The sequence below is a fragment of the Quercus suber genome, unplaced genomic scaffold (assembly GCF_002906115.3).
Source record: "Quercus suber isolate HL8 unplaced genomic scaffold, Cork oak 2.0 scaffold_74, whole genome shotgun sequence".
In the NCBI taxonomy this organism is placed as follows: Eukaryota; Viridiplantae; Streptophyta; class Magnoliopsida; order Fagales; family Fagaceae; genus Quercus; species Quercus suber.
Window position 1 is genome coordinate 510,408 of NW_027069539.1, and position 22,401 is coordinate 532,808.

Here is a 22,401-nt window from a genome sequence, read left to right on the forward strand (position 1 = left end):
GAGTAAATTTTAAGTGGCTTGGGTTGTAAAATAGTAACTGAGAAGTGTTTATGCTAGTGCTCTTAAAAAAGAGAAAAAAAAAAAAAAAAAAAAAAATTAGACATATATACAAACGAAAGAGGTTATTTTTAATCTATATTTATATATATATATATATATATCTAAAAGCTAAAGTGAAGATAATATACACATGCTGCTTCTGCTTCCTGATTTGTTTTTTCTTTTTTTCTTTTTTAAGAACACTAGCATAAACACTTCTCAGTTACTATTTTACAACCCAAGCCACTTAAAATCTACTCTATCAAGGTTTATAAATTTGAAAAAATTTATAACCTATGAATAGTAAGTTGTAAAAAAATATTATTTTAATCTTGTGATTGTGTGTGAAAAGAAAAAGTGAGTGGAAGGAAAAAGAGAGGGAATAGTAATTTATATTATTTTATTGAGTTGTGTATAAAAATAAAAACTAGGATGTAAGGCGAGTTATAAAATAAGTTAGTAAAATAAATAAAGTAATGTTTAAGAATACAAAATAAGTTTTTTTTGCATCCCGAATGCTAATGCACTAAGCTGTCACGTGCCTAGGTTACCTTACCTAAAATGGAAATTTTATTATTTAACACCCATTAATTGTAAATTACTAGTCTACTAGATGGTGGGGGTTGGTTCTTTAAAAAAAAAAAAAGAGAAAAAGAAAAAAGAAAGAGATGGCGGGGATAGTTGTTGTTGTTATTTAATAACTATTTTTATTGAGAAATTTTGGGAGAATATTATGTACAACTTTACATAGGTCCTCCTCTTTCCCTCTTGTAATAATTTGGTGGGTATGAGACGGATGATTACACACATTCAAAAGAATAGTTAAGGAGCGTTTGGTTCATCGTGATATTACATTACATTGTAATATTACATTATTGTAATCTTATATTAATGTAATCTCAATACAAGAATAAAACATTACATTGTTTAAGAATGTGACGAGATTAAGATTATGTAATATATTTTGTAATTTTAGATTATGGTAATGTTAGAAAAAATAAAATAAACCAAAAACATTAATGTCACATTATCATAATGTGCATCACATCACAACGAACCAAATGCCCTCTAAGTGTTTTGAGACCATTGTCTTGGAATACACGCAATAGAGATTTACTGAAAATATGAATTGCTATGATTTGTAACTATATGACGTATGTGGTCACAGTTTACACTTCAGAAATTCCAAAAAAAAAGGTGAAATTTTGCTATTTAATATGGATAAAGTTTAGTTTTAAACTAGTTTGAAGCTACTATTCCAACTCATTATATAATGATTTACAAGATTATTTATATAAATCACATGACTTATTTAAAAAGTTTGTATTAATAAAGCTACACATGCATGACTTTTTCAATTGTCACGTAGTGGATTAAAAGAAGATAGCTCCAAGCCACGTGATGGCACTAATATTTTTATTTAATACCCATAAATTAATGTAAAGTTATAGAGGTGGGGCAGTTGTTTTTAATACTTTTTTTATTATAAAGTTTTGGGAGCTAATTATGCAATAGAAACCATGATTTGAACTAAAACATTACATCCATGAGGTCTTGGTTCGTCCTTGTAATTACCTGATCTGTATGAGATGGAGACTATACATACTTCAGAGAATAATTAGGTGCTCAGAGAACTCTATTTTAGAATGCATGCAATTATTTGGTGCGTATGAGATGAGAGATTACATACACTTGAGATGATAGTTAGTTAGGTGATTGGAGAACTCCGTTTTATAATCCACACAATAGAGAATTAGTGATAGCATGAATTATTATGATTTATGACTGTAGGATTTACTTGGTTGCAATTTAAATTTCAAGTTTAATTTGAATGTAAAATCTGACTCTAAAGTTATTGTTTTAACAAGATTTAAGAAGTTTTATTAAAGTAAAATTAATGAAGAAATTTCGCTCTTTTTGTAATGCTCATGCTGCGATACATTTTATGAAGTTCTCATCGCCAGGGGTTATTTTATTCAACTACTTTTCCATTGCCGTTAGTCATATTCCTTTTGTTTTAGCAATCCATTAAGTCATATTCAATTGGAATTTTAGAAGTTGACAAACAGTCTGTCCAAATTAGTATGTACTTGGTATAATATGGATTGAAGTTACCCCTTGGTTGCAGCTGAAGTCAAGTTCTTCTGATATATCCACAGCAAGGTCATGATGACCTCAAAAGAATTTGCTCGAAGTCTTAATCAGAAAGCGAAGATGATCACCTTGCCAATGGCAGCAGTAGCGTTTCTGGCAGCATCTAAGGAATCTGCTCTTTGAAGAATTTCATGGCTCATACCAGCCATTCCTACAATTCCACCAGCATTGTCACTTATGCAGCCATAAGCATCAATTGCAAGACCAGTGGCAGTAGACAATAGTGATGAGCATTCCCAAAGCAGACACAGAAATAAGAAATTTCATACATAGCAGCTATGCTAAAGCTCACATAAATGGCAATGGCAAATATGGGAACAATGACAGATTTGTATCCCAGAGCCAATCATTTATTGCAGCACCGATCCTACAAAAATCTGCCACTTCCTTCACTGGACTGCAATATTTGAACAAGGTTATAAGATTACAATTATAAGTTGATGGGTACAATACATACAAATATACACAAAAGCGTTTCTTCTATGAGGCATTGCACAATGCACAATGAAAAATTCCTCATATTGGAAATTTGTTAGGATTGTTGATGCCCTCTCTTTGACAGTCATGAATTGAAGAAACATGTCACAATGTTTTGAAGGAATCGCAGTCCACAAGTAACCTACATGTTATTTACTTTCTAACAAGAAAGCTTCATTGAAAAAATTTAACAATTTTTGTAGTTCATCATGATTCTGAGCCACTATGGGTTGACTAAGGAATAAGTTGGGAATGTTTCACTTTCAAAAGTGTACCCTTTTTGGAACCAATTATGAAAGGTTCCCAGTATTAATAGTTTCGGCTGGCAAGTTTAAGTATAGAATGCCAAAGGCAGAAAAACTGGATCCATATATCAATACATGGCAATGTAACAATATTCAGATCATTTGCTGCAGTATAGAAGACCAGAAGAAAGTCTAAGCATTAGTAACCTGAAGAAGATAACTCACCTGTAAGCATTGCTAGTATAATACTCTGTAGTGTATCCAATAACAAGTCCAGCCCACAAGCCAATTGCACACAGAAGAAAAGGTGCCTGCAGTCACATATCATTTTATGAATGAGACAAAAATATCCTGAGGAATAAACCAACTCTGCCAAAAGAGAGAAAATAGATTGTTTTTAGGGGAAGAGGCATGCCTGTTCTTTACAACCAAGTCAGTTCCAAAATTAAAGAAAGTAAACGCTGATGGCAAAGCAAAGAAGCTGACCATGGCGATGCCAGCAGTCATCAAGACAGTTGAGATAAGTTGTCCCCTCAAGGATGGTTCACTCTCACTCCCACGCTTAATCTCATTAAGTTTTGTTATTAAGTAAACCATAATCCCCATCAAGCTTGTTTGAGTAGCCATGACTGATACCAAAGGAAAATACTGATGTAAGAGCACCAAGAAAGCGTGCAAATGGTGCTAAAGAAGGCATTTGCCAATGTTGGTTTACATATATTTCCGGTGTTGTAAGTGCAAGGTTCACTTTTGGTGCTGAAGCCTTTAACTGAACAAAGGAAGAGGAAGAATAACAACATCCAGATATCTATACTCAGTAAACAGGAATGAGGTTGCTCCCGAGAACAGGAAATAGATAAGAGTAAGATCAAATACCATATCGGTATTCCCATAACATCCAATGTACCCCTCAGCAGTCATGGCCATGCATTTGCAAATTTATATAAAATATTTACAATTAGAGACTTGAAAACAAGTAAAATAAAAAAAGAAAGAACAAAATAGCTCATACCAAATCATGAAGGAACAAGTAATGGTAGTTAGCCCGGTTAAGGAGCAAGGACAGCACAGAGAAGACACAAGCAATAGCATTTGCAAAAGCAAAGAACCTGCAAATTGAAGGTTGAATTAAAAGAATCAAATAATACCTATGAAGTATTCTGGCAAGCGATGGTTAAGTATGACCAAAATAATTTTGATGGGGTTTGGATCCAAGATCAGTATAGATAAAAGGTTTGGCTTCAAAAAAACTGGTAGACAAAAATAGCAAAGATTTGTCTGATATGAAAGGATAACGAGTAAGCACACTTTAATGAGCAAGCAGACACCGGGGAAAAAAATTTGAAAGTTACCATGAATGCTTTTTTGTCTACCAGTTGCTCACAGTATCTATTTCTTGGCATACCCATTAGTCCATATTCTGAGAACTAATACCAGCTTTGAAATTTTCCTAGACTTATATCAAAATATCAACGAGGTGACAAAGAAAATATAATAGGCAACATTCTGTCGTAGACTCATAGTAGTGAAGATAAATATAGGATATTGAGGAAACATCAATCTTTGTCATCCAACACTCTACCATATGGCAATTCATTTAGCAAGTTTTTCTAAAAGATAAACAGGAAAGCAAACTATAATTATTTGGGAGGCACTACAAACTGTTTTATTATGTATTATATTCACTGAAATGTAAATTAGTTGTATCTTTTATTAACCATTGTGTTGTTTTATTCTGACCATTTGAAACCTTGCATGCTGTTAAGTTTTTCTCAACAATAAATAATAGGTCTATAAGGATGGTTGAATTCGAGGACAACCAGGCCTACTATGAAGAGTGGAAGAGATAAAGAATGGTTAAGAGAAACACGTAGAAGTTTGCCTAAATTCTTCTTCATATCACTCATTATCTCATACAACTGGCTCTAGTCAATTACAACTAACTGTTCCCGCACGACTCATTACAATTCAGCATATGACTCATTACAATTCTAGCACATGACCCGTTCCAATTCTACATTCTGTCAGCATATGACTCAATATTCTGTTCATAGTGATCCTAACACAGGCTTAATCCAAAGGGTGAGCTTGAGTTTTTCAAATCGCAGACTCTAGCAAATAGTCAAAAACACCAAGCTCATCGAAAGTGTCAAAAGCTTCAAAACGTCCTTCGTCAAATTCTATTTGACAAATATGAGAGCTCCTTTGGAAATTCCCTAATTCCTCATGAATTCGACGCTTCTCCTTTGAGTATAGATGACTATCAATAACGATTTTCATCGTCTTTAACATACTTGCTGCCTTCAGGATCTGTCTAACAAGTTCCATCTCAACTGGAAACCCTAAAAATCCATCATAATGACAAGTTGTAAGATGTGATGACAGCCATCCAGGAACATCCTGTGGCTCCTCCAAGAAACCCTCAAGTGGGCTATAAGCACATGGAAACCGTTCCGTCAATTCAAAGGCAAGTATTTGAAGCTTTGGAGCCTGACCAATTAAAAGTCGTAATGCATGCCATGCATAATCACAGGTAAGGTCACCACAAAACTTCAACGAAGATAAATCATGGAACAATGCAATGCCATCAGGTTCAGAAGCATGGAGGAGGAGCTGCATGGCAACATAACAAGCACAAAATTTACATATTCAGAACTCAATCACAACAATATTATATGTAGTAATTAGCTATTTAATTAATATAGTGAATTTAATGCATGAAAAACATAACATTTCAAAAACTTCCAACCTTACCACTGCGGTGTCTACGCTCATTTCCAGCGATTTAACATTGCAGAGTGGTCTGATGAAGTCACGTGCGCTGTTTGCATAATCTTCAAGACTCGCATAATCCTCTTCAACTCCAATGACTGATTCAACCAAGCTGGGCATGTTTTCCACCACAAAATCGTTTGTCAAATGACCTTTGAAATAAAAGTACTTGAGAGCGGGGGTGTTCATCTTGAGTTTGTATGGTGGTTTACTAAAAAGAATGTGGCAATGAAATCTTTTCAGTGTGGGTATGAGCACAATAATATTGAGCTTGCCTTCAAACACGACGTCGCGATCGTAAGTAATCTCAAGGGTCAAATCTTGGAGGACTGGGCAGGCAGCTAGGAAAGTGGAGAGAGAGTCTTTGTTTGCATAGAAAACCTTGAGTTTTAGAAGCTTGAGACTTGGGAACTCAGAACCATATCTAGGAGGTTTGAAAGAAATCGCACCTTCCAATTTGAGAACCACTAATGTTCTACAAAAGAAAACACTATCGGGCAATTTATAACTTGGGTTAGGCTCAATATGGAGATTGAGTTCTTGCATACCACATTGAATGCGGTTAGGGAGCCATGTTTCGACAAAGTAAAGACGGCAATTGTGAACCCAACAGAGGCGCAACCCACGTAGCGGGTAGGGATTAGTTAGGCTGCGTCGATACCAGATCCGGAACACTATGTCCTGAAATTTGTAACGGCTTGACCTCTTAACAAGTGAGAATTCGTCTAAGTTAAGAACTTGGACTTGATTGCAGAGAGGCCTCCACCTGCTTGACAAAATGCTTGTTGCAACAGAGTCTTCGGTTGGAAGAAAGGAAAGGATGTGCAAGAGGAGAGAGTCCGGTAGTGTGCTAATAATGTCAGCATTCGTTGGCGACTTTTGTCGAGCACCTGATAGGCAAGTCAAACTATTTGATCTTTTAATTCCCTCCCTCTCCGTTTCTTCCTCCTCTTGTCGCCGCTTCATGTATAAGAAAAACAGAGAGCTAGGGAAGAGAGAGTAAAAGCCAGAGAGAAAAGTGAAATTCTGTAGTTGTATTGATTCATCTAAAAACTAACCGTACAATGTATATATATACTACAATTCACACAAGAGAGCATAACTGCTAAATCTAACCAACTCCACATTATACGGATCCACTCTAAACTACCTATCCAACCAATTCTAGTATTACACGTGTCCATATATACATCTTCTAATTAACTTAAACTAAACTACAAGTCGTATACCAGAACTCAGGTATATCAGTCGTTTAGCATGGCTTCATGTATATACTTCCAATGCTCTGTTTCACTGCTCTGCCTCTCTGCCTGAGCTAATCCTTCAAACACCCTTCATTTCAATGCTTGCATCTATCTTCTTCTTCTTGTTCTTATCAGTGCTTTTATCTAAATTTTGACATCATGTTCCAATCTGCTTCCGATTCGGTGTGTGTGTGTGAGAGAGAGAGAGAGAGAATTTCGCTTTGGGAAAATTTGAGAGTGAGTTTTCACCAGAAGTTGGAAATTTGTTGTGGAAATGGAATGTTGGCTAGTCTGAGTTTTCAACACCGTTCTCATTTAACCAAAACAATATCGTTTGGCCGTGTATTAGAAACTGTTGATCTGTTCAGTTCTTCAGTGTTTAGTACCGCGACACCGTTTTGAGCTTTACCATTGTAATTAATAATTAAGAAGTTACTGAAAGAAGAGCAAAGTGGTAATCCTTTCTTTAAAAAAAAAAGGTAATCCGTAAAAGCGGAAGCTTATCAATTATCATCCGTGTATGTATGGTGAGTGCACACCATGACAAAACATGATTTCAATTAATTTATGATATTATGGATTCAAAATTTGATTTCCATTTCAGTTATTGAAATCATGAAATTATGGGTTTAGTGTGTATTTGGTTACAGATTAAAAAACCAATTTATTTTACTATTCGACTTATTTTTACTACTATGTATGGGCCTCATTGCATTTTTTGGTACTATTTATGAGTCTCACTATACTATTTCAGCTAACTTTTACTTTTATCTATAGTACTTTCAACAAAAAGTTTTCAATTTCAGCAAAATAAATGAATCTCAAACAGACTCTCAACGTTAGATTATAGTTACTTTTTGTTTAGAACCAAATTTATTGTTTATTCAAAGAGAAGTGCTATAATTTGAATTTATTCCTATAGGTGGTTAATTATTATTAGTTATAATTTGAATTTATTATTAAAATTACATTTTCTTTTCCCACCAATAACAACCTACTCCTTAGAATTTGTTGTGAAAATGTTATAGAGATAGTATTTCTCTTATTCAAAAGGCATGATCAAATGTTTGCAATGTATACTATACTTTCACAGTATACCTCTCGCATACAAAAATACAATGTGACTAAGATTTTTTTTTTTTTTTAATCATAAAATTTTACTACAATACGGCAAACCAGTTTAGGGAAAAAAATTGTAACAAGTTTGTGAAAGGCCAGTGAAAATGAGATGTTGGTGCAAACTTTGTTTAAGATTCAAGTGCAAGAGAACTAATTAATTGTTTCACTCATCTTCCATGGGTCAAATTACCATGTTTAACAAGACTCTTTACAGGACTAAGCAAACAAAATAATAATAATAATAATAATTGAAAGTTACCATGAATGCTTTTGTGTTGTCTACCAATTGCTCACAGTATCTATTTCTTGACATACTGTAAACCATTAGTCCATATTCCATTCTATACCAGCTTTGGAATTTCCTAGACTTATATCAAAATATCAATGAGGGGACATAAATATAATAGGCAACATTCTGTCATAGTAGTGACCATGAATATAGATTACATAGGATACTGACGAAACATTGATCTTTGTGATCCAATACTCTACCAAATGACAGTTCATATAGCAAGTCTTTCTAAAAGATAAACAGGAAAACAAACTATAATTAGTAATCTGTTTTATTGTGTATTATATTCACTACTGAAGTGTAAAGTTGTATCTTTTATTAACCATTGTGCTGTTTTATTCTGGCCATTTGAAACCTTGCAGGCTGTTAATTTCTCCCTAGCAATGAATAAGACAGATTGCAGGATGGTTGAAAATTTGAAATTCGAGGACAACCAGGCCTCCTAAGAAGAGTGGAAGAGAGAGAATGGTTAAGAGAAACAAGTAGTAGTCGGCTAAATTCTTCTGTTGTATATCTATCATTACAACCAGGCCCATTTGCTTCTAAAATTCTTCTAGCAAATGGCCCGTTACAATTTTAGCAGCAATAGCACATAACCCATTACAATATTCTGTTCAAAGTGATCTAAGATTCCAAAACTCACCAAAAAAAAAAAATGAATTAGACAAAAAGAGAAAGAAGTAACGTGGACAAAAAGCAAGGAAGTGATTTATACAAATCTTTTTTTTTTTTTTTTTTGATAACCTCATACCAATCAATTGAATATTAATTAATACGTAATTAACCGAACGCTACATTGAAAATAAAAACGGCTTTTCGGTTTAGAAATAACATGTTTCAAATGTTCAATCAAAAGCACCATTCATTGAAAATGTCAAAAGTTTTGAAATGTCTATCGTCAAGTTCTGTTTGACAAATCTGAGAGCTCCTTTTGAACTTCCTTAATTTCTTGTGAATTCGAAGCTTATGTTTTGAGTCTAGATGACTTTCAAGAATGGTTTTCATTATTTTTAACACACTTGCTACATTCAGGATCTGTCTAACAAGTTTCATTTCAACCTTAAACCTTAAAAATCCTTCATATTGTCAGGTTGTAAGATGTGATGACAGCCATCTGAAACATCCAGTGGCACCTCCAAGCAACCCTTAGGTCAGGGAATGCTTGGTGCACTTTGGATGTCTTTAGTAAGTTTAACCTTGAACATAACATCTTGTATTGTATTCTGTATGCATGGTTTTTTCTCTCATGTTGGAAATAATTAGGTTTAGGTACATTGTTCAAACATAAGAGCACAGATAAGAGGTGAATTAAATATGTGTGATTAATCAGCTTGCAAAATACTGGGGTTTTCTCTAAACTTGCTAAATTCCCATGCAGTGCAACTTGTTATTAGTTTCTTCCAGTATTTCAATCATTTTTGTCAAGAATATTGTAATTTAACTGATTGACACCTCATGGTGTCTCCAACATTTAAATTCAAATCCTCCACCCCAATATCCTTCAATTATTTTTTTACGTTCTTGGTTGTGTGTTACTAAAATATATCTTTTCTTTTCCTTTTAGTTGGACTTTGTTTCAATTGTTGCAAAAACAACTAAATTTGAACAAAAAATATCATATTTTAAATCAATTGTTTCTTACATTAAAAAAATAAATATCTTCCTTTCTTACTAAAAAATAAATGTCTTACATTAAAATTTCACTATGCCTAAAATAATTAATATAACAAAATAAACATATTTATTCTATTATCTTCCTTTCCTTTTCTTCTACTACACAAAATCCATGGATAAAATTATGGAAACTAAAAAAGATAAATAGATTATAAAACATCATTTCATTCGGCCTTAATTACATTTCTTGTCACTTAATTATGAAGTCTATTTAATTTTGATCTTTCAAATTAAAAATAAATAAATAAATGATTTTGGTTACTCAAAATTTTAAAATGTAGAATTTAGTTCTTCTATCTTTTTTCCATTCACGTCTACTAATGGAATGTTAAGACGTCACATATTTAAGAGACCAAAATTGAATCAATTCCATATATATGGAATCATAATCGAATCAACTCAATAATTTAAGGATCAAAATCAAAACAACCCCATATTTTAAGGGAAAAAAATGCAAGCAAAATAAATTTTTTGAAAATCAAGAAAATTACCTAAAACATGGGCAACGTTTTATATTTTTTGAAAATCAAATTAACTCTATAATTTAAGGATTAAAATAAAAACAACACCCTATTTTAAGGGGAAAAAATGCAAGCAAAATAATTTTTTTGAAAACCAAGAAAATGACCTAAAACATGGGGCAGCGTTTTATATTTTTTGAAATTTAAAGGATTGAGTTAGAACTTTTTAAAATTTAGTAACCAAACTTATGTAAACCCCATAGTTGAGGAACAAATAATTCAACTTACCCAAATTAGAGAGTTGAAAAGGCCATAGTTAGAACTTTTTTTCCCCTAACCTTTCATTAATAAAATGAAAAAAAAGAAAAAAAAAAATCTCATAAGTGTGAAGCCATTACTCAAATGTTCAACAATTACCGACATGTAAATTATGAGCTAGCTAGGGACAGGGTTTTCAAATCCGGACCGTTTATTGAACCGTAAAAGGGAGAGGTTCAAGGTTTTTGAGTTCAGATCGAGGTCAAACCGGGGTTGAACCGTGATGACCTCATAATGAATTTAATAATTATTTAAAATATAAATATAAATATATTGAATTTAATAATTATTTAAAATATAAATATAAATATATATACATATTAAATTAGTAAACATATAAAAATTAATTAAAATACTCCAAATAAATATAAAGAAATAATAATTCCTAAGCAAACATAAATTGCTTTTGAGTTTTTTTAATAAGAGATATAAAATATTTCGATATAAATCAATATTGAAGTACCACTTATATATATATATATATGTTTAATTAGAGCTCAATATATATATATATACCACTTATATATATATATATATATATGTTTAATTAGAGCTCAATATATATATATATATATTTGGAATGCAAGCTTGTCTAAATTATGTTAAGCCATACCTAAACTCATTTGATAAACTCGTAATCTGTTTTTATGAGACCCAAAAAAAAAGGTTAATAGAGTCTATAAATGGTCAAGTATTTTCCCAAAAAAAAAAAAAAAAACCTACAAGCCTTCAACAGTGGCGGACATTGGTTTGTCTGCCCACTCAACTTTTTTGTGAGCCCCAATAAATCTTCAAGAGAGATCCTGACAATTCCACATTTCTCGTGATTTTTTGAAAATAAATAATAGCAAAAACTTAAAGAGTGGAGGCAGCTGGGAGCATTGGTGACCGCTCATTTGAATCTAATAGTACAAAATAAAAACTCAAGAAAATGTTAACTATTTGACATAGACATTGATCAGCAAACTAGAGAGAGAAGAAAAATATGAAGAAAGTAAGAAACAACAGAAAGCATAAAGAACGAGAAGAAGAAGAAGAAGAAGATTAAGAAGAAACAGCAGAAATAACGGCAAAGAAGGAGACAAAGAAGAAGAAGTGGTTGAAGTTTTAGCAATGGCCATAAGGTGCTGTAAGCCTATAACTCTAAGCCAAGTACGGTATTTATTTATTTATTTTTTTAAGCTCTGACCTAAATCGTTAGAACTGTTTGCGGTTCTCAAACCTGGGCGGTTCGACCTCGGTTCATACGGTTTACTGATTTTTTTTTTTATTGAGGCCGATTTTTGAGATTAAAGAACCTCTTTAGTGAACGGTTCATGGTTATTCGGATTGGACCGTACGGTCCGGTCCGGATTTGAAAACCTTGGCTAGTAAGGTTGACTCGCAGTTCCCTTTTCTTACTTAAACCCAACGTCCAATAAAGGTTGGGTTATAAGTTGCAATGGTAATTGAAGAGCAAGTAGTGACCATGTGTTACATAAGTAAAGAGGAAGAGATTCAAGAGATGATAGGGTTTACAAGTGTCCATTATAACAACTGTTCGATAAGAATACAAAAAAAAAAAAAAAAAAAAAAAACTGTTCGATAAGAATACTCATTGAGTGTCACCTGTGATTATTATTATTTTATTTTTTTGACAAACTCCGAAGCTTTGCAATTTCTTGATTCATGCTACTTCCTCATAACTAAAAACAAAAAACTTTGGTTCCGTGCAAGTTCGTTCAGGATCTAGGAACTTGGAACGTTTTATGTAGTGGCCAGGTTTCCCGCACCAATCGATCGTTCAATCAAATCAGTCAGTTTCTATCAAAAAAGAAAAGGAAAAAAATTCAAATGAGTAAGGCCCGTTTGGTAGAAGGCCGGTTTGTATATGTGTTTAAAAATTAAAAATTATTGTTTGAAAATATGCGTGGGTAAAAAAGTGTGTGAAAATATGTGTAATGTTATTTAAAAACTGAAAATAGTTACTTAAAAACACAAACCAAATACCCCTACTCATTTTCAGTTTTTAAATAACATTACACACTTTTTTATTCACACGTATTTCAAAAAAAATACAAAAAATATTACTCAAACTTCTTTACCAAACGGGCCCTAAGTTGTTCGCACAGATTTATTTTTTATAATTTGGGTACTCCTTATTAAAAAATTACATTTTTCACCAATTTTATAGTGCTTAAGGCAAATTTTTTAAATTTTACTTATCAATAGTATTTTTAATGTTTCTTAGCCATTTATGCCAATTTTTTTATTAATTGAATTCCATAATAGTTTATCATTAAAAAGCCCGATGCAGTTAATTTTCCCTTTTTTTTACTCAGTAATTTCTTTTATAACGTACATTATCAAATAGGATAATAGTATTTAGTACGTTATTATATATTTTATCCAAAAAAAAAGTACATTATTATATAAGCGAAAATATAGTCAACACTTTTTTTTTTTTGAGAAGAAATATAGTCAACACTTCGTTAAAACAAAATACAATCAACACCTTCCAATAAGGTAAAAAACATTTTAAAATTAATCAATTAGGTTTCTAAATTCATCGACTTGGTCCATAAATCGTTAGTCATTTTTCTTATTTTTCATGGTAATTGAGAATTAAATTAATAAATTTTAAAATATTTTAAACATGACTATGTTAGCTCAAACATCATTTGATTATATTTTACCCTATTATATACACTCAACACAAGAAAGTCCAACAGTGATAAACCATATTTTTCAGCAATGTTTTCACACATGCATTGCAGAAGTGAACCCTCTTATGATACTAAAAATGTGTTTTAATATTATTTATTGTTGAAAACTAAAAATTAAAAATATTATAATAAAATAATTTTTAAATATATAAATAATACTGTAAGATTCAATTTAATATTTACATATTTCGTTAGTCCAGTAAACAGTAAAAAAAAAAAAAGCCAAGCGCCCTTCAACTTTCATCTGTGCAATCCAAATTCAACATAACACATTGTCCTTTATCAGTATTCACTATTCACTATTCAGTATCCGTACGCAATTGATTTGATTTTTTTTTTTCTGCCATTTCTCCAGCAACATGAGATTGTCTGAAACTCAGTGCAAAGTGCAAACAAAAATGTAAAAACACGACCGTCTTCAAAATTCTAGACCTTAAAGTCAAATTAATCAATTCACTCACATGTCACAACCTTACCAATCCTACTATAGTACTATGGCTGACAATGTTTGACAATGTTGGACCATGGAGAGTAACTACAAGTCTACAACTGGGGCACCTCTTCAATGGCATTGCTATTCTGCAACTCTTTGGTCTGATACCAATTGTAGGTGTTGTATACTGATTGGTTCAATATATAGAGCAAAGGGCTTTACCACTTTTACTTTACAAATTTTACTGTTCTTCTCTCCTAGGTGTTCGGACTTTGGATTAACAAGAACAAGGGTCTTATTTATAGGGTAATGTTATAATTATCCCTTTTAACACAACTTTGTCATAGTTTAGTTATGAACGCCGGAATAAAAATTGTGATAAAAGTTGTATTTTTAACAACCGGCCACATAAATAATTTGTGACAAAAGTTATAGCCCTTTCCATTTTTGTATTTAATTGTATTAGGTAATTTTAAGTTTTGGTCCATAGAAAATTAGAATTATCTATGATCAGCATAGACTTCGGGTTTTCAGCTAGGGAGTACTTCGTTGGTCTCTACCCCCACCTATTCGATCAATGAATGCTATGCAAATTTGGTACGGTTGGGCCACCTAAGTACTACAGTTAATTCACATTAACAGTATTCATACTCTTTTACATTAAAATGTAAATATTTAGTATGTGTTTGGATCCGCGTCCACGTCATGTCTACTACGTTTGTGTTTTCAAAATTTTTTTTTTTAAGTCGTAAAGTTTGACTTTTCCACTCATTGTTCACACATTTTAGATTTTCTCCGATATAGTGCACTATTCAGCATTGTTCACGTACTGTTCATGAGATCCACAAACACTTTATTCAGGAAAAAAAAAATTAAAAATGGGTCTCACGATACTATTCACACATTTATTTATTTATTTATTTATTTTTGCTATAGTGTTTTTAGTTTTCAGTTTTTAGCAAAATAAATTGTATCAAAGCAGACTTTTAGCGTGATGGTTTGAATATGAACAAATTTTAGTTATAAATTGATTGTATCCTTAATTTATAATTGCTATAAAATTGGTTGTAACTTTAGACTACATCCTTCCTTAATATCTTTTTATTATAGGTAAATTTTGACAAATTCACCTTTAAATTACACATTTTTCTTATATATTTCATGCTTGCAAAATTTTTAAAAGATTAAAAATTAATAGCTATGTCATTAATAAATTGTTTAAATTGCAAGTTTTTGTAATTTAAAATTATGCATACAAAAATAAGCTTACAGATCATATAGTAAATAATATCCGATTGACATAAAATTTGACATGTATATTAAAAGTATCAAGAACAAGTAATTTAATGGTTAGATTTTCAAAATATATAGTAATGTTTATTTTACTGAATAATTTTGTAACCTTAAACTACAACCAATTTTGTAACAAAACTTTATCCAAAAAATATGTAAACTATAGTTTTCCTAATTTGTTTATGGGATTGTTGAGAGACTGACTTCAAAGGGGAAATTATTGTGTACTCTCAAAATACCATAAATGCATACTATTTCTTCTCACATAAATGGTTGGTCCCATTAATTAAATTCATGGTGGAACCTACCATTAATGTGAGAGAGAGGACTACGCATTTATAATACTCTGAGAGTACCTAATAATTTTTCGACTTCAAAAATAGTTGCAGTAATTTTCCAATAAATAATTATATATATATATATATATATATATATGTAGAAGGAATACTCTTGCCAATAAAAGTGATGAATAATTTAGGAGAAAATATAATGTGGCTTATTGCAAGTACCTCTTGTTTCAGTAGCACTTATAAGTTCCAACTCTCTCGATAGGTGAGAAGATGGAATCGAATTCCATTAACAATGCCTCTTAATTCACTAACCAACCAAATTTTTTATTTTATTTAAAATTCAGGATGTTTCTTGAGATTGGATCAATTATTTGATGGCGATGAATATCTTGTGGAGGGACAATTGTAGCATAGTAAGATTGGCATAGTTTTTGTAATTATTAATCATACGAAAAGTTAGGGGTTTGCAACATTTTATAACAGGTTTTTTCAGTCTAAAAGAGGCGTGTGACCAAGGGATGGATTAAGAACTAGGATGGTGATTTGGAAATGGGTCAACTAAGAATTTCCGTCACAAAAGACAGTGACAATTTTTATACTAACAATTTATGTGGGTGGAATGAATGTTGACCATTGACCAATCATAATTGCAATCATTAGATGTTTAGATTTTGTATATATATATATATATACACACATACCAATAGTTGGGAGGAAATTTGAATTATGAATAATTTTGTTAGAATTATTAAGAAGTGTTAATTAGTTGAATTATAAAACTATTGGCAAAGATTTTATTACATTAAAAGTTAAAATGTTATCAAGAGAGAGAGAGAGAGAGAGAGAGAGAGAGGGGTTTGGTTATAAAGTTACACTCATTTATGTGACACCAATTTTGGATAGAAGTTCATCATGATGTGTGAACCTTGATTCATTGTGTTGGTTATGCCTCACGGAATACATGTTTCACCCAGGTGTGGACTGTTTGGTTGAACCTGCTCAACAAGCCTCAACAATCATTTAAGGCTGCCGAAAGAATTTGTTAGTTAACCCTTGTGAGAGTTAAAAAAAAAAAAAAAAAACTAACTTTCAAATCTAACCCTTTAATAAGTAATGTTCAAACAAAATAGTAAAAATTAAAAAGTTCAAAACTTTTTTGATTGAAGAACCGAGATCAAAAGTTAAATTAACTCTCAAAATCAGGTATACCCTGTGATATGTTACTTATTTTACTGTCTTTCTTTTCTATTGTTTGCATCTTGTGGATCTGGAGTTAATTAATTCTGTTTCCTAGTTCCTACCACATAAATCTAACATGCTTTACAACTAATATAAGCAAATAAACGAATCTAATTGGAAGATGATGAATCTTTGTATTTTCTATGTGCTGAAATCATTACTCTAATTCATTTTTTTCCCCTATCTAGATTTTGACATTTGTGAACTTGTATGAGCTGTACTCTTTATATGTTTTTGGGTTTAGTCGCTATGGTGGGACATAAAGAGTTAAAAGATCATATTCTTGGAAGACTCTATCTACAGGTCGTGGTTTGATTTTCCTGTGATTAAGGATATTATTTATCTTCAGGTGGCAGAGTATTTGGCAAACAGTACTTGTATTTTACTGTTGTCCTTTGCCTTTTCCTTTAAGCAAGCGTTGTTGGTTTTGTTTTTAGTTGCTATACATCCACTAATTGATGAGAGAGACTGAGTTGCACTGGATACAACAAAATCTAGACAAAGGAAAATATTAAAAAAATTACAGCTACTTGTATGGGCTTCAGATTATCAATTTATCATCAAGGAAAGGTAGGCTAAAAAGAATCAAGAGTGAAGTTTCTCCAAAAAAAGAAAAAAAGAAAAAAAAGAATCAAGAGTGAAGAATATTTCTCTTTTGTTTTTTTCCTTTCTGCTCAGCACCCTTTTCCTTTCTTTCCTACGCAATTTCTTTGCTTAAAATGAACACACACAAAATATATATATATATATATATATATTTAGAAGAAATGGAACTTTAAAAACTATAGGGTAAAATATCATTTTCGTCCCTAAACTATGACAAAAGTTCATTTTTCATCCCTAAACTTTCAAAAGTTCTATTTTCGTCCCTAAACTATTACAAAAGTTCGTATTTCGTCCCTAAACTTTCAAAAGTTCTATTTTCGTCCCTAAACTTTCAAAAGTTCTATTTTCGTCCCTAAATTTTTCCAAACGTATTGATTTTCGTTCCTCCCACATCAGCACTCTGTCAAGCCACGTCAGCACTCCGTCAGAACTTTTGAAAATTTAGGAACGAAAATAAAACTTTTGAAAGTTTAAGGACGAAAAATGAACTTTTGTGATAGTTTAAGGACGAAAAATGAACTTTTGTGATAGTTTAGGGACGAAAATAGAACTTTTGAAAGTTTAGGGACGAAAAACGAACTTTTGTGATAGTTTAGGGATGAAAATGATATTTGTAAGAGACTTTATCAGTTAAGCTAACTTCAACTCATAATAAGTAAAATAAGCTTTACATTTAAAAAAAATTAAATTAAATAAACTAAGCAAAACACAAACTTTATCAGTATAGTTAACTATAATGTCTTTATATTCATAACCTTTACTAGATTGATGGATAAGAAAGCAACATAATATTCTTGCACTTAGTCCAACTATGTTTTTGAAATGATTGAGAAAAATTCAGCAGCAATATACAGGAAAAGCATGTGCCGGTTGCAGATCTGTTGAAAACGACATTTCCCTCTAAAACAAGACACATAAAAATAATGTTCCATTCCTTGTACCAAAAGGAGTCCAACACCTCATGCCAAAGCAGATAAAAAATAAGAAAAGATGTTTCCATGTTATCTATCAGAAAACAACTTTAAAGGAAAACGTATATCTTTATATAAAACATACATATACAATATGTTACTAATAATTGTTATTTTTAATTTGGGATGTTCGTTATTTTCTGGCTTGTAGCCTGGCCAGCAAAATAAAAAATAAAAAAGAGGGTATAATTAGGACATTCTTATACTTTTTTTGAAGAGCGATGATTATAAAGGTTAATTAATCAAGTGAAGTTTGTGCTCAAGTCAAAAGTGATTTGTATGAAACCAAGAAAAGTTTAAAGAAAGAATTACTTTGGTAATTTTCTGTTAAAGCCTTAAAGGTTTAACCAACCTTTTACGAGTTCCCAAGTAGTGTGTACATATGAAAAAAGTAGTGTGACTGTGTATATATGAGATCTAAACATGTACTTTATATATTATTGTCCTTTCCTTCTAGATACTAGACTACCACCTTCAAAAGGGCAGAAGCCGTATATGACTAAAACAGTATGGATAGTGTGTTTTTCTCATATAATTGTGAGGTGTATACATTTTTAGATTAATAATGTATATACATTGAATAGGATAATTATAGGTTTACATTGTGCATATGTAAGATAATTATTTTTTGTAAATGAATTTTGTGCATATATAAATTCACATATTTTCTTTTATGCAATTATACGTATATGTTTTTTATTTAACAAAATCCAAATATTAACTAGGGGGAGTTTTCTATTAATTTTAACTAGATGAGAAGAAATTTAGTACTCTTCTTTGAAAAAATTAGATTTTTTTTTCTTAGTGTGGCTAAAATGTCCTACCTATTACCCGAACCTCTCCTTCTCCCTCTACCAACCTTAAACCTGAAGGTGCCATTAGACCAATCAGAGACCAGGTTGGGTGAGAAAATGAAAATTTTGAGTTTTCCTTAGAAAATATAAACTTCCTCGTAAAATGAGAACACAAAGGATTTAGGTCCTATTTGGAAGAGTATAAACATTACATACTTTTTCACATATTTTTTTCACTTACACGTATTTCAAAAAATTACAAACAATATTACTTAAACTCCTCTACGAAACGGCCCCTTAATACTCAAACATTATGAGTGGAAAATGTTCCTCATAAATTATCAACTTCCTTCACTGTGTTATTTTAAAATTTCATCCTCATTTGTACTTTCATTCTGTTGGGAAAGGTTAATTATTCAATCTCATTTCGAATTTTAAGTGGGTAAAATGATTCTATGGGTCCTATGTTAATTAAGCATGTCAAACATGCCTAATTACCTTTAATCAGATCCCTAAAAATTCTCAAAAACCCCATGCCCACACGAAACTAAAATGTTGGATTTTTCTTCATTGTTTTTAGAATCCAATGCAAATACTCCGGCTTTCCCTCAAAAGTGGGGCCGAAAGGTCCCCTTCATGTACCAAAACCCAAGTACATATTTTCACATTCTGATTAAAACTAAACTAGTTGTAAAGGGTAAATTGTAAAAAATTGGTGAATGGCGCAGACAACCTCAACTCTGCAGCTTGGTTCGTGCACTTTGGCTAAAATAGGCCGATGAGTTTTGTTTGGTACAAGAAGATAAAAGCATCTTTATCAAAAATAAATAATAGTGTATTTTTGTTCATAGGACAAAAAAAAAGGGTACTAATAATAAAGCATCGATTAAAATAGAAAAATGCTATGGTAAAACTGCGTGGTACGAATGACAATACACAGCCAAAATCAATCGTGATCAACCTCAAGATTGAAAAACAGGACAATCATGGTGAATTGTACATCTCAACTCAAGACAAGATTGCATTGCATATGTACAACCATACATAATAAATGAGTGTGGAAATTGATGTTTAAAATTTATTGGTGGGGAAAAAAATATCTATGAGTGAAAAGTTATTGAATGCATTGCACATTGATTTAGTAAGTATTTTTAGAAAATTTTTTATTAAAAAAGAAAAAAAAATAATTGAATTTTTTATCAATCTTTTATATTTATTATAAAAATAATATTAAAACTTTTCTAGAATGATTTATTAACAAATAACTTAAGAACATTGGTTAATCATACCCTATTTCTTATTTAGGCTCCCATTAATGTGATATTTGCCTAGTTGCTATTATGGTTTCCTACTCCACTTTTATTTAGGCGGTGCTAATTTAGAAAACTAAAAAAGTAAAAAGAAAAAAAAAAGAAAAGAGATTCAACTTATAATTAAAAAAATGTTACGTCTATAACATTTTTATAATACTTTCATAATAAATTATAGATAGTAAATTGTTATTGGTTCAAATTTAAATTTATGACTTGAATTACTTTTTTGTCTACTAATAACAATACATAATAATCTGTTATTTGGAGTATAATTTATTGTAAAAATATTGTGAAACCACCGCATGATTTTCCAATTTTATCTGAGTAAAGTGTTCCAGATGAGATGAGGTTGCAGTACTGTCAAAGTAAAGTGCAAGAAAGAAACATTAGAGTAGAAATATGGTTATCATTCACTAAAATTACTCTTTTGCATGCTGTAATCCTTTCAGATTATAAAGTAGAAAGGTATTTCATTTCTGCATTGGGACCAAGACTTTAATCACCAGGACCGCGACCTGACCAGAAGCCACTTTATTAGACAGTAAACATTGTTTTGTTTTGTTATAATTATTGACTTCAACTTGACGTTGTTCCAAAGTGTAACCCAGACGATCTGTTTACGTAATGGATTACTGTGAAATTGTGCATTAATTCTTTTTTTTTTTTTTTTTTGCTGTGTTCTGTTCTTATTTCCTTTTCCTTTGGACTGTTTGAATGAAAATGGTTAGAAACCTACTTAGAATAGATAACTACGTGGATTGTGGGCAGTGGCTGCTTCAGAAAGTTTTTTTTAGGGTAGTCATTAAAACATTTAATTTTAAAAAATTTATTAGTAATAAAACTTCAATATATTAACATCACAAAATAAAAACATATTCAAATATATAAATTTTTAAAATTTTAAAATTTTCTTTCACAAGTTTTTATATTTTAAAATTATTGTGTGATATAATAGTTTCACGGTTAGTATTATCAGCTACATCTTTTTCAATATACACAACTAAACAATTATTAACCTACTGATCTCTTATTCAATTACTAACATATTGCTTAAATAAGTATTAATATAAACATAATACATTATCTTTTTGAAAAAATATATCACATAAATCCAACAAATTTGGCTAAAGACTAAAGCAAATACAAACAGACTAGCTATTTGAAAAGTGTGCATTTTTATATATAAAAAAATAGCAATTTTAAAATATGCCAGTTGAAACACAATTTAAAAAATCACAATTAAACATTTGATTTGAAATTTTAGGGTAATGTGTTTGTTTAAGCTATTTTGAGAAGTGTTATATCCACAATATTTTTGTAACATTTTCACAACAAAACCTAGGTTGTAAGTTTTTATTGGTTCTAATTTGAACTTACTATTGAAATTATTTTTTATTCATCAGTAATAATTTATTATTTAGGATTTATTACGAAAATATTGCGAAAATGTTATGAACATAGCATTTCTTACAATTTTTTTTCAACATTCAATGGACAAAAATTTTGGAGAGGTTTAATTTTATTTTTAATGGGCTCAATTGTTATTAAAGGTGTTCAAGTGTTTTTTTAGGGTGGTCAATTTTTTTTTTTTCTAGAGTGGTCAAAAGACCCATGTTAATTTAAAACTTAAAATCTTTTAAGTTATATTAAAAAAAAAATCATGGTGCTCTTTTTTTTTTTTTTAGAAATAATTACAACATGCTATTAACCCCTTGTCTTGAACCTTTTTCCCTCCCAGACTCTCAAGCACTTTGTGCATGGGGAGGTACCAATTCAGTTACAAGGCCTTTGGCTGGTAGTCCTGTGACCACCTTGATTAACACTTGGCGCTGCCAGTGACTGTGAGGTTCAAAATTCAAGTTTGCAAAGCATGTAACACAAAAAATTATTTACTTATCTTATGAAACAATTTTATGAGAACATCGTTTTATAATATTTGAAACTCATATATGTATGATTTGT

General features: G+C 31.1%; 2 protein-coding genes across 2 annotated transcripts; both read right to left on the minus strand.

The window, feature by feature from the left end:
* Nucleotides 1-2,240: 2,240 nt before the first annotated feature.
* LOC112015161 (pyrophosphate-energized vacuolar membrane proton pump 1-like) lies at nucleotides 2,241-3,542 on the minus strand. The gene is made up of 4 exons (XM_024047523.1): nucleotides 3,402-3,542; nucleotides 3,141-3,226; nucleotides 2,486-2,590; nucleotides 2,241-2,367 (listed from the first exon to the last, which is right to left on the minus strand). Exons 1-4 carry the CDS (start codon nucleotides 3,540-3,542, stop codon nucleotides 2,241-2,243), a joined length of 459 nt encoding a protein of 152 aa, XP_023903291.1.
* Nucleotides 3,543-4,772: 1,230 nt separating this feature from the next.
* LOC112015182 (FBD-associated F-box protein At5g56370) lies at nucleotides 4,773-7,255 on the minus strand. The gene is made up of 2 exons (XM_024047551.2): nucleotides 5,670-7,255; nucleotides 4,773-5,528 (listed from the first exon to the last, which is right to left on the minus strand). The coding sequence occupies exons 1-2, from the start codon at nucleotides 6,651-6,653 to the stop codon at nucleotides 5,013-5,015; spliced, it is 1,500 nt and encodes a 499-aa protein (XP_023903319.2). The 5' UTR covers nucleotides 6,654-7,255; the 3' UTR covers nucleotides 4,773-5,012.
* Between the last annotated feature and the right edge of the window lie 15,146 nt (nucleotides 7,256-22,401).